The sequence below is a fragment of the Hemitrygon akajei genome, chromosome 7 (genome assembly GCF_048418815.1).
Source record: "Hemitrygon akajei chromosome 7, sHemAka1.3, whole genome shotgun sequence".
NCBI lineage: Eukaryota > Metazoa > Chordata > Chondrichthyes > Myliobatiformes > Dasyatidae > Hemitrygon > Hemitrygon akajei.
Genome location: NC_133130.1, coordinates 112,364,131 through 112,377,385, shown reverse-complemented (window position 1 = coordinate 112,377,385; position 13,255 = coordinate 112,364,131). Strand labels below are relative to the sequence as shown.

The window sequence follows — 13,255 nt, the reverse complement described above, 5'->3', positions numbered from 1 at the left end:
TATTCCATCTGCCACTTCTGTAGACTCCCAGCTTCCTCAACACTACCTGCCCCTCCACCTTATCTATGTATCACCTGTAAACTTGGCCACAAAGCCATCAATTCCGTCATTCAAATCATTGACATGTAACGTGAAAAGAAGTAGTCCCAATACTGACCCCTGCAGGACACCACTTGTCACTGGCAGCCAACCAGAATAGGCTTCCTTTATTTCCACTCTTTGGCTCCTGCCAATCAGCCAATCTTATATCCATGCTGTAATACCATGGGCTTCTATCTTGTTAAGCAGCCTCATAAGTGGCACCTTGTCAAAAGCCTTCTGGAAGTCCAAGTGAACAACATCCTTTGTTTATCCTATTATTTTCACAATGAATTTCAACAGACTTTTCAGGCAAAATTTCCCCTTAAGGAAACCATGTTGATTTAGGCCTCCAAGTACCCATAAACATCTTCCCAATCACTGAAGTCAAACTAATTGTCCTGGTACTTCCTTTCTTCTGCCTCCCTCCCTTCTTAAAGAGTGGAGTGACATTTGCAATGTTCCAGTTCTCTGGAACCATTCCAAAATCTAGTGATTCTTTAAAGATCATTGCTAATGCCTCCACAATCTCTTCAGCCACCTCTTTCAGAACCCAGGGCTGCAGTCCGCTAAGGTCCAGGTGACTTATCTACCTTCAGACCTTTCAATTTCCCAAGCACTTTCTCCTTAGTAATAGCAACTACACTCACTTCTGCCCCCGACACTCTCTGTTTCTGGCACACTGCTAGTGTCTTCTACAATGTGGACTGAAGCAAAATGCTTATTAAGTTCACCTTTGACGCCCATCACTGCCTCTTCAGCATCATTTTCCAGCAGTCCAATATCCACTCTCGCCTCTCTTTTACTCTTTCTATATCTGAAAAAGACTTTTGGTATCTCTTTGATATTTTTGGATAGCTTACCTTCATATTTCAACTTTTCTTTCCTGATGGTTTTTTAGTTGCCTTCTGTTGGTTTTAAAAGCTTCTCAGTCCTTAAACTTCATACTAATTTTTGCTATAAAAATAAGTCCCTTTTAAACCTTTCCCCTCTCACCAATGCCCTCCAGTTTTAGACTCCCCTATCCTTGCAAAGAAGATTGTGGCCATCCTCATTGTCTGTGCCCCTCATGATTATACGTATATTCGCAATAAGGTCACCTCTCAACACAGTTTCCAACACTACAGGGAACACTATCTCAGCCCATCAGTCTCTCCTTGTAACTCAAGCCCTCCACTCCCAGTAGTCCTTCCTACGCCCTTCCAGAGTAATGACACTAAGCATACTCCCCGATTTAATAGGCCTCTGCAGCAGGCCAGTGTTTTTGCTGCAGCAATGCAGCTTGAACCTGCAAATTCTACAGCCTGGGAGGTTGCTGGGAGGGATCGCATGGGAATACTCCCACCTCAGATTTTCTTTCAGATCTCATCATTGCAACCAAGGGCAAAATTTTGATCATTCATTCTTGTTGAGTTGAAATCCCACAAATCTCTATATTTGCATAGTTCAGTCCAAGAATTAAAATTGACTGAAGAGACGGTTCACACCGCCTCTCAAGAAAACCAGATTAGGGGCATCAAACGCTGATGGAAATGCCCACAGGCCATGGATCAATAAACAATTGAACATCTAGACGTTGTGCTTCTGTTTGATGCTATAGAATAGATGGTTCCTTACCTCTCGGTATGATCTCTCAGCTGAACTACTTAAAGATGTGAAGAAGTATAGTGGATTCCGGTTAATCAGTCCATCTGTTATTTGGGGAAGCTGCTTATTTGGGACAACTCTTAAAGAACAAAAGCTAATCAAGAAAATAGCTGGGATTCCCTTTGTTTATTTGGTACACTGTGCCACTTAATTGAGATACTTAACAGTTTCTAACTAGCGCCAATCACATGAACTTGTAGACACTACCATGCTTGGAGCAAATAGTTTTTAAATAGTGTCAGTTGTGTGCATTTGTGTTCAAAAAAGCAGTGATTTTTGTCACCGATAGTCCACGTGAAATAAGCTGTGAGACAATCCAGGACAGTTTTGCTCACCGCCGTTTCACGCAGTCAGGGTTGCAGACACCAGAAACGGCCACGAAAGAAAACGAGTTCACTACTTCAACAGTTTAGGAACTACAAAGAATTCAAAGGTAAGGCAATCATCTTGAATGTTACAATGAAAATGAGGATCTGGAGGATGCAGTCATTGAAAGCATTGTATGAAGGCAGCCCAGTAGTCTCACCAGGCGTCTGTGCTAATTTTCAGTCACTTCACAGCAGTGGTGGTTGTCCATCATATCTGATGACAGTGAAACCTGTGTGGGAGGTTTTAAAGTGAAAAAGCCATTGCAATGGGACAGTTCCACTCTCGTTCTCGGAAGGCCAGATCCAGTGGTACATGTAGTTGTCAACAAACTGAGATCTTCCTTGGTTGCAGTGAATAACCATGACTTTACCAATGCCTTATCATGCCTACACTCTTCACAAAGCTTTGAAAAGCTACCTTCCTGGCTATTGGATCTCACTGTTGATCTCATCCACCCAGTCCGCCAGAGATGACTACACATGCTAGGAGAGGCATGTCCCTCCCTCACCGGGGCACCAGGCCTGCTGGCTGCCTTCACCTGGTTTAGCCCGCCTGTCGAAGTGGTGTACTGGAGGTGTGGCCGCTGTCTCATGCAAACAGCTACTTGGAGCCACAGGTGAGAGCTGAGCGTCCGTTGGGGACCAAAGGTGAGTGAGCTGTCCCAGAATGAACCCAACATGTCCCTTCCCCAAACAGGCAGTATACACTGGATGAATTTCTCCATCAATAACTATTAGGAACTTATACAGTTTTATAGTACCGTAGTGATATTGGTAGTGTTCTAATCTGTTTGGTATTTCATTTAAATACATATTTTGTCACTCAGTTAAACAGCAGTTTGTCGTTTTTTTTAATACCTTTTTAACTATTTCCATGACACCGGCTTACTTGGGCCAAAAAGTGCTGGTCCTGATGTGTCCCAATTTACTGGAATCCGCTGTAGATGGAAAATGACAAAAAGAAAAGTGGTGCCAGAAATACCCCACAACTCAAGTGGTAAGCTTGAAGGTAAACATTTCAAATGTCCGTCACTGTCCCATTTATTCATCATCACTGTATGTGACGACCAATGTTGTCCCTTTGTTAGGCAATGCCTGATTTTAAAATGCTCACTGCTTTCAAATCCCTCCTTGCCTCGTCCATCTTCTCCAAGCTTATAACCAAAATATGCTTAAATCTTAGCCACCTCATCATCCTCAAAATTGAATTAAATCTTCGTCTTAAACACAAGGAAGTCTGCAGAGGCAGGAAGGATTCAGCAGGAGTGGCAGCATCTATGGAAATGAATACATCATCAATATTTTGGGCTGAGGCCCTTCTTTAGGACTCGTGAAGGGTCATGAAGAAGGGCCTCAGCCCAAAACATCGACTGCTTATTCATTTCCATGGATGCTGCCTGACCTGCTGAGTTCCTCCAGCATTTTGTGTGTGCTTCTTTGAAATCTTCACCTGCCAAGTTTTTCTCTAGAAATCTTTAAAACCCATCTCTGATGGAGATTTTGGATATTTTCCCCGATATTTCCTATTAAAGCTCAGTGAGAATTTTTATTTGATGATGCTCCTGTGATAAACCAGGGACAGTTTTGCTCATTTAAAACCACAGATTAATACAAAGTGGTCACTATACCTAGAAATGTAACCACTTTTGTGAGCATTCAGGAAACACAATTTTAAAAGTAAATGAAACAACAACACACACAAAATGCTGGTGGAACACAGCAGGCCAGGCAGCATCTACAGGGAGAAGCGCTGTTGACGTTTCGGGCCGAGACCCTTCATCAGGACTTTTAAAAGTAATTGCCTCTTATTCATTAATAAGTATTCCTTAATGTGAGAGAATGTGGAACAGTACAGTGCATGGTGCGCCCACCATGATACCAACCCAACTCATGCCATCTGCCTGCACAGGTCTGTTGGTTTATGTAAATGCTTCCTTCATAAGTGTTGCCATTGTATTTACTTCTACCTCCTCCCCTGGCAGCACCTTCCAATCTATAAAGAACCTGCTCTGTACATCTTTAACCTGATAAAAATTGCTTCAACACAGCTAAAAGTGGGGTTATGAGCAACAGTACCCATTCTTAATCAATTCAACTTGCCCTGCTTTCTAAAAGAAACAATAAACATAACTCCAGTTTTCTGCCTCACCCGTGGGTGTTTTAATGGCAGAATCTGAGATGAGCCCATGAGAATGTGTGAATTTATAAACAAACAGGGATCAGTGTCAATGCTGGTCGATGGTTGCTGCAATCTCAGTAGGTCAACGCTCCCGGTTCCCATGCTGGACTACGGTGTCCCATGTCATAGTGTTGGTGGATATAGTTTTGAGTAGTTTGATCCTGGGATGCTGATGCAGGGTACAAAACAGCGTGCAGAAACATGGATGTGGTCATAACTCAAGGTTAGCACTACCTGAACTTTTGCACAAGCTCAGCTCTGCTGGGACGAACGATGAGTGCAAAAGAATTCGTATGCTAACCCATTCAGACTCGTACAACTCCTCACTCGTGATAACTGCTCATACCAGAGATCAGGGGAGTAACTGGGACTAACACGCTTGGATGAACATTTATCACACCGAAGCCCTCTGAGACACAGTGGTTCAATGGTCTTTGTCCTGCACAGATGTACTTCCACAACCTGACCAAAAAGGAGATCCTAAAGCATTTCCAGATATCACAGTGGATGGTCTTCTACCTGGTATGCATATACTGGTGTTTTAGGAGGCTTGAGGAGACTGTGAACACCTTGTTGCAGACCTCACATTTGAACGGTTTCACACCCGTGTGGATGCGCTGGTGCCTGTTCAGTGAAGAGGAATCAATGAAACACTTGGAGCAGACCGCACACTTGAACGGCTTCTCCCCCGTGTGGATGCGTTGGTGCTTCAGGAGGCTGGAGGACACAGTGAAGGTCTTGCCGCAGACATCACACTTGAAGGGCTTCTCGCCAGCGTGGCTGCGCCGGTGTTTAAGGAGGTTTGACGACAGGGTGAACGTTTTGCCGCACAACTCGCACTTGAAGGGCTTCGTGCCCGTGTGGATGTACTGGTGTGATGCCAGAGAGGAGAAGGAAACGAAGCGTTTCTGACAGAGATCACACTGGAATGGCTTCTCACCGGTGTGGACCCGCTGGTGGTTGGTCAGGTGGGCAAACTGGATGAAACCCTTCAGGCAGACGGTGCACTGAAAAGGTTTCTCGTCTGTGTGTGTGTGCTGATGGGTCAGCAGCTGTGACGACCTGCTATAGCCTTTGCCACATTCATTACACTTGAAAGGCTTCTCGCCTGTGTGAATGTGCTGGTGAGTTCTGAGGGAAGAGGATTCAGTGAAGCGCTTCTGGCAGACGTTGCACTGGAAGGGCTTTTCACCCGTATGAATGCGCTGGTGCTGTAAAAGGCTCGATGAAACCGAAAAGGCTCTCCCACAAACCTCACACTTAAACGGCCTCTCTCCCGTGTGTATGCGGTGATGCTTTTGCAGACTAGACAAGTGCATGAAGACCTTGTCACATACCTTACACTTCAGTGGGTTATCGTCTCTGTGGGTCTGCTCGTGAGCAGTAAATGAAGATAATTCTTTGAAGGTCTTTTCACAGCGAGAACACTTGAAATCTTCATCCTGCACATGATCTTCTTCTGGAAGCGGAGTTGAAGGACTTTGCATCCCCTGAAGTGAATGATCTTCAGCAGCTACCTCTTCCAAAATGCCTTTCTTGAGGAAGTTCTTGGTGTTGCTGAATGGTTTCGGATCTGATGATGTAGCACTGGCTTGCTGACCAATCAAATGTGTTGAATGTGGGCTTCCTTCCCGACTGTGTTCAGCGAGAGTTGGTGCAGTCAAAGATGTAACACCTTCCCCAGAGCCACTCCCGTGCAACTGTTCTTCAGGGAGTGAAGTATCCATTCTCCCAATTGGCTCTGTGTAGTATGATCCTTCTGCAAAACAAAATAATTCATTTTATTCTCAATTTCCAACGAGACCTTGATTTCTTTCAAGGATATGCTCTACGTGTCAGCAAGCTAAACATTTGGGTTCTCTACCTTCCTCAGCTCTCATCCGAACGGTCAACAGTGGTCACCTCGGCATGAGCAGAAGCAGAGCCCTTCAATTATATCAACCGGCAACTGGACACGAGTCCTCCACACCCCTCCCATCCACATGCTTATCCAAAATGCTGAAATTGACCCCGCATCTATTTCTGCTGGCAGCTCGTTCCACACTCTGAGTGAAGAAGTTTCCCTTCATGTTCCCCTTAACCTATGATCTCAAGTCCTAGTTACACCTCACCTCAGTGGAAAAAGCTTGCTTGCATTTACCCTATCTATACCCTTCATTACTGCCCTGAATTGGGATACATTTGCAACCCAGTATACTCTGGCTTCTCTATGTCCACTGTATTTCCGAACAAGTTCAGAGATCAGTTACTTCTCCGAGGATACATCCCACCTCCACCTACAACTGTCGATCACTAAGCAACAAACCCAGGTTGACAATTAATATATTTTTGTTCAATGGAATTAAGTAACAGAGCACAATGCTGCACTTCAAGTTAATTCAACACTTAAATAATAAACAAGGACAACAGTCACACGTATATTTTGGTGTCAACATCTTAGATACAAGGTACAGTTCCTATCCATGTCAGAGTGGATAAAAGGTGCCAAAGCACTGGATCTACATTAAATCTGTTATCAAACTGTTATGTTCGCCCTCTCAAGAAGGCTATAGCACCAATATTCCCAAATTATGTCAGGATCTGACAACTGATTACATTGCCTATCCAGCATTGACTTCATATTACAGTAAACAAATAGCATAATATGATCTGATTTAGTAAAATCTTACTTCTAAGATGCTACTTCTTAAACTCACTCATTCCAAGTCTCTCTTGTTGGCTCCTATGTTTGAAGAGTCTGTGCGTTTCATTCCCAAAACTGGTTTCCTTCTTTGTTCTCTATTTCTTACTTGTACTCCATAGCTACCAGTTCCCTTGAGAAACTTCCACACCCTGACTGAATAATTAATGCATCAAGTTTCCCTCCTGGCTGCTTGCAACTAGCTGCTTCAGCTGTGTCCTAATCCCTGCAATATTCAGTTCAACCAGGAAGCAATTAGCTACTTATATGATCTGATTTCCACTTGGTCTCACACACTGTTGATACTGCAAAACAAAATTCTCTTTCGCGTAAGGCACAGTTATCCTACCCCCACTCCCCGGCAGAGCATTCCTGCTTTCTAGAATTCTTGCAATACATACTTTTCAGAGCCTTTGTTTTACAATTATAGTTTGAGATCTAATCTAATTTGACTCATTTCAGAGTTCTTAAGGGCTCTCTACACAACTCCTTTAAGTAAATTTCCAGTCATCGTCATCATCACCATGTGCTGTGTCATATGATGTGGGTGACGTGGTCCTTCCGTGACAATGACTGTTCTTGGCAAATTTTCTCTGCAGAAGTGCTTTGTCATCGCATTCTTCTGGACAGTGTCTTTACAAGATGGGTAAGCCCAGCCATTATCAATACTCGTCAGAGATTGCCTGCCTGGCGTCAGTGGACGTGCGATAAAATTTCCAGCAGGCATTTAAATATAAAAGGATCCTCAATTTTTTCTGCTGCCAGCTGGCATTCACACACACTGTTTAGCAAACTACAGGAACCAATGTCAGCTCATTCACTGTTTATGGAAAAACATACTTCCTTATTGATTTTCCACACCAGAGATGTGGAATATCAATACACAGATAAAACAATTCAGGAACTCCATCAGAGCAGATTTATTGTTTGTTTAGATTCTGTGCTTCAATTTCCGGCTGGAATGCGAATGTATTTACATGAAAAATACAACTGCAGTACAAAATAAGGGTGACAAGTAATGCTTTAAACTGGGCCATTTCCTTTAGTAATGAAGCATTGCTGTTTGTATGGTCCCCATTTGTCAACTGATTGGTCTATCAGTTGACAAGCATACAGTCAGTAGCCACTTTATTAGGTACAGGAGGTAGCGAGTGTATTTCCGTATATTTGTGGTCTTCTGCTGCTGTAGCCCCTCCACTACAAGGTTTGATGTGTCGTGTGTTTAGAGATGCCCCTCCGCACATCACCGTTGTAACGCACGGTTATTTGAGTTACTGTCACCTTCCTGTCAACTTGAACCTGTCTGGCCATTTTCCTTTAATCTCTCTCACTAACAAGGCATTTTCACCCACAGAACCAGTCTGGCCATTCTCCACTGATCTCTCTCACTAACAAGGTATTTTCACCCACAGAACCAGTCTGGCCATTCTCTACTGATCTCTCTCACGAACAAGGTATTTTCACCCACAGAACCAGTCTGGCCATTTTCCTCTAATCTCTCTCACAAACAAGGCATTTTCACCCACAGAACTGCCGCTCACTAGAGGTTTTTTGTTTATCATATCATTCTGTTATGAGTGGAAATCCAAAGAGATCAGCAGTTTCTGAGATACTCAAACCACCCCATCTGGCACCAACATTCACTCCACAGTCAGTCACCTGGATCGCATTTCTTCCCCGTTCCGACGATTGATCTGAACAACAGCTGAACCTCTTGACCATGTCTGCATGTTTTTATGCATTGAGTTGCTGCTACATCATTGGCAGATTAGATATTTGCATTAATGAGCAGGTATACCTAATAAAGTGGCCACTGAGTTTATATCAGAAGCCTAAGTGATTCAGGAAATAAACAAAGAGTTAATAAAACCATCTGTCACTGACCAGTACAGGTGTCTCCAGTTTTTCGAAGGTTCGCTTTACGACACCTCACTGTTATGAAAGACCTAGTTACCTGTTTTCGCTAACAGAAGGTGTTTTCACTGTTATGAAAAAAGGCAGCATGCACCCCGAGCAGCCAAGCTCCTCCCCCGGAACTGCAATCTAGCCGCCATTGCTTAAATACATGTCTGTGACCATCTGTGCTTTATCTCGATTTATTTTGTGCATCCGTTAGCAAGATGAGTTCTAAGGTATCGGAAAAGCCTAAAACAGCACGTAAGGGTGTTACACTTAGCGTAAAACTAGACATGACTAAGCGTTTCGATCGTGGTGAACGAAGCAAGGATATAGTGAGTTTGGCTAAGGGTTTGTGGAAGTTGACGAAGATGATGTTGAAGAGGTTTTGGCATCCCACGACCAAGAACTGACAGATGAAGAGCTGATGAAGAGGAAAGGATAACAATTGAAGCCGAACGCAGTAGCGAGCGGCCCGAAAGTGAAGTTGTCCAGGAACTGAACGTGAAGCAATTGGGTGAGATTTTTGCTGCGATTAACAACGCTGCAATGATTGCAGAAAAGTATGACTTTCATTTTGAAAGGGTACGTGGGTTTAGGGCTTATTTGCAGGATGGTTTGAGTGCTTACAAAGAACGGTATGATAGAAAAATGCACGAGGCTAAGCAGTCAAGCATACTGTCGTTTTTCAAGCCTTCCACATCAGCCACAGCAGATGATGAAACTCAACCTTTGACATCGAAGCAGGCAGACATAGAAGGTGACCTGCCTGCCCTGATGGAAACGGACGACGATGAGATGACATCCCAGTCTCCTCTACCTCCCACCACCCCAACCTCTGACGACTCAGCCTAACACACCATCATCAGTGTGTTCATTATCTTCCCGATTCCGGTAAGTGAAACTACACTGGACGTACATTATGTCTACTTTATATAGGTTATGTATTTTGGCACGATTTGGCAGCTTCATAGCTTAAAGGTTACTGAAAAGAGTGTTTCTGCCGAGAGCGCTACTTGTGTGAGATTTTCGCTGCGGTGGACAGTGCTGCAATGATTGCAGAAAAGCATTCCTACTTTATATAGGGTGTGTATTTATCAGATCATTCCTGCTTTTACTATATTTTACTGTTATTTTAGGTTTTATGCGTTATTTGGCATGATTTGGTAGGTTATTTTTTTGGTCTGCGAGCGCTCACAGATTTTTCCCATATAAATAAATGGTAATTGCTTCTTCACTTTACGACATTCCGGCTTACAAACCATTTCACAGAAACGCTCTACCTTCGGATAGCTGGGGAAACCCGGTATAATGATTTACTCCATTTTGTTTTGTGTACTCAACCCAATCATTTTAAACAAAAACTCCTTCAGAATCGAGGTTTGGCAAAATTGTGAGCTGGACAATTATGTTGTCATATGAAAATTCTATTTCCTCTCAATTCCAAAAGACTTGACATCTTTTCAGTCCAGACAAGGCTCATCACAATGACTGAATGAATGTCCCCTGATTACTTGGAGAATTAATAAATGATTGCATTAAATCAGACAATCAAAAGAAACATTGACTGTGGAGAAAAGCAATAGGTTATATATAACATCAACTCTCAAAAGCACTTTTAAAGAAATCTTTGTGCAGGAGCTGGTATCTCTGAACACCTCATATCATTAAGTTCCTCAGGCAAGATACATTTGTTCTAAAAAAGCTGCTCCCCCCCCCCCCCCCCCGCCCACTAGATTTTTCTTTCCTCATTAGAAATTGTCACTTCTGGTGCTGGAGGACACTGCCTTGGTAGCCCCATCTCCCTGTTTGACTCTTCTCAGTGTCTGAAAGTAGTTTGACTCCGCAGTCTATTTGCATTGAGCTTTACCCTGAACTCATTCAAGAACATCAGGCCACATTTTCTGTGTCACATGGAATAAAAAGACTATAAGACATAGGAGCAGAATTGGCCCATTCGCTTCATCGAGTCTGCTCCACCATCCCATCATAGCTGAGTTATTATCCCTACCATTTTCCAGCCTTCTCCCTGTAACCTCTGACACCCTGACTAACCAAGAACCTATCAACCTCTGCTTTAAATATAATCAACGACTTGGCCTCCACAGCCATCCACAGGTTTATCACTCTCTGGCTAAAGAAATTCTTCCCTATCTCTGTTCTAAATGGAGGTCCCTCTATTCTGATACTGTGCCCTCTGGTCCTAAACTCACCCACTACAGGAAACTCCTCTCTTCATCCACTCTGTCTAAGCTTTTCAATATTCAATAGATTTCAATGAGATACCCCCTCATTCTTCTAAACTCCAGTGAGCACAGGCCCCCGAGCCATCAAACAGTCCTCGTACATTAACTCCTTCATTCCCTGAATCATTCTCATAAACCTCTTCTGGACCCTCTCCACTGCAACACATCTTTTCTTAGATAAGGGGCTCAAAACTGCTCACAATACTCCAGGCACATTCTGACCAATGACTTGTAAAGCCTCGGGATCATATCCTTGCTCGTATGTTCTAGTCCTCTCAGAATAAATGCTAACATTGCATTTGCCTTTCTCACCAATGACTCAAACTGCAAGTTAATCTTTAGAAAATCCTGTATAAGGACTTCCAAGTTCCCTTGCACCTCTGCTTTTTGAAATTCTCCCTGTTTAGAAAATAGTCTATGTCTTTATTCCTTATACCAAAATGCATGACCATACACTTCCATACACTTTATTCTATCTGCCTCTTCTTTACCCATTCTCCCAATATGTCTAAGTCCTTCTGCAGACTGCCTGCTTTCTACCCCTCTACCTATTTTTGAATTGTCTACAAACTTGGCCACAAAGCCATCAATTCCATCACCCAAATCATTGACATATAACATGAAAAGAAGTGGTTCCAACACCGACCCCTGTGAACACTACTTGTCACCAGCCGACCTCCCTTTATTCCAGAAGTTTGCCTCCTGCCAATCAGCCAATCTTTTATCCATGCTAGTATTATCTTATCTTTTTAAGTAGCCTCAGGTGTGGCACCTTGTCAAAGGACTTTTGAAAATCCAAGTAAACAACATCCACTGACTCTCCTTTGTCTATCCTGCCTGGCATTTCCTCAAAGAATTATAATAGATTTGTCAGGCAAGATTTCCCTTGAACTTGCAACTGCACTCATTTCTGCCTTCTGACACTCTCAAACTTCCGGCACGCTGTGAGTGCCTGCCACAGTGAAGAATGTCAAAAAATACTTATTCAGTTTGTCCACCATTTCCTTGTCCCCCATTACTACCTCTCCAGCATCGTTTTCCAGTGGTCCAATATCCACTTTATAGATCTAAAAAAAACTCTTGGTATTCTCTTTAATATCTAACTTCCACCAATTTTTGCTACATAATATGCCCTCTCTTTTATTTTTATGCTATGTTTGACTTCCAGTGAAACCCATAGTTGCCTCATCCTCCAATCAGAACACTACTTCAACTTTGGGATGAAGTAGTATAGATGATAACCTCCGCCTTCCGAACTGCCCCAGGAGACTCCAGCCATTGCTGTTCTGCCGTCATCCCTGCTAGTGTCCACTTCCAATCAACTTTGGCCAGCTCCTCTCTCATGCCTCTGTAATTCCCCTTACTCCACTGTAATACTGATACATCTGACTTTATCTTCTCCCTCTCTCAAACCGCACAGTAGAATTCTAGCACACTGCCTCCCAAGGGTTCCTTTATCTTGATGTCCCTAATCAAATCCAACTCATTACACAACACCTAATCTAGAATAGCTGATCCCCTAGTGGGCTCAACCACAAGCTGCTCTAAAAAGACATCTCATAGGTATTCTACAAATTCCCTCTCTTGGGATCCAGCACCAACTGGATTTTCCCAATCAACAAGCATATTGAAATCTCCCAAGACCAATGTAACACTCCCCTTTTGGCATACATTATCTATCTCTGTTTTATTTTGTAGCCCAAATCTTTGCTAGTGTTTGGAGGCCTGTATATACTGCAACTCCCATCAGGGTATTTTAACCCTTGCAGCTTCTTAGCTCTACCCACAAAGATGCTGCATCTTCCGATCCTAAGTTACTTCATTCTAAGGATTTGATTTCATCTTTTAACCAACAGAGCTACGCCACCCCCTCTACATACTTGCCTATCCTTTTGATAAAATGTGTATCCTTGGATGTTAAGCCTCCAACTATGATCTTCTTGCAGCCACAGATTAGTGATGCCCAGTGTTATACCTGCCAATCTCTAACTGTGCTGCAATACTGCACCAATTCAAATATAACCCCCTTCTTGATTTTGCCTCCATGTTACACTTCACCTCATCCCATTGACTGCAGTTTTGCCCCATCATTTGACTGTCCATCCTCACAGTCTCACTACACACAGTGTTGACTTGTAGACCAACTATCTCATCTTCAGCC

The 13,255-nt window shown here is 43.2% G+C and overlaps 1 protein-coding gene across 3 annotated transcripts in view; it reads right to left on the bottom strand.

Annotated features, from left to right (window-relative positions):
- Window positions 1-449: 449 nt before the first annotated feature.
- Window positions 450-13,255, bottom strand: part of LOC140730812 (uncharacterized) — a 50,811-nt gene continuing 38,005 nt past the window's right edge. For 2 of the 3 annotated variants that reach the window (XM_073051743.1, XM_073051744.1), the window contains exon 2: window positions 450-6,031. In XM_073051743.1, the coding sequence (XP_072907844.1) occupies window positions 4,788-6,031 (1,244 nt within the window). In that variant the 3' untranslated portion in view covers window positions 450-4,787. Of the gene's footprint in view, window positions 6,032-6,941; window positions 7,072-13,255 lie in introns of those variants that run through there. The other variant, XM_073051745.1, reaches the window with a different exon arrangement.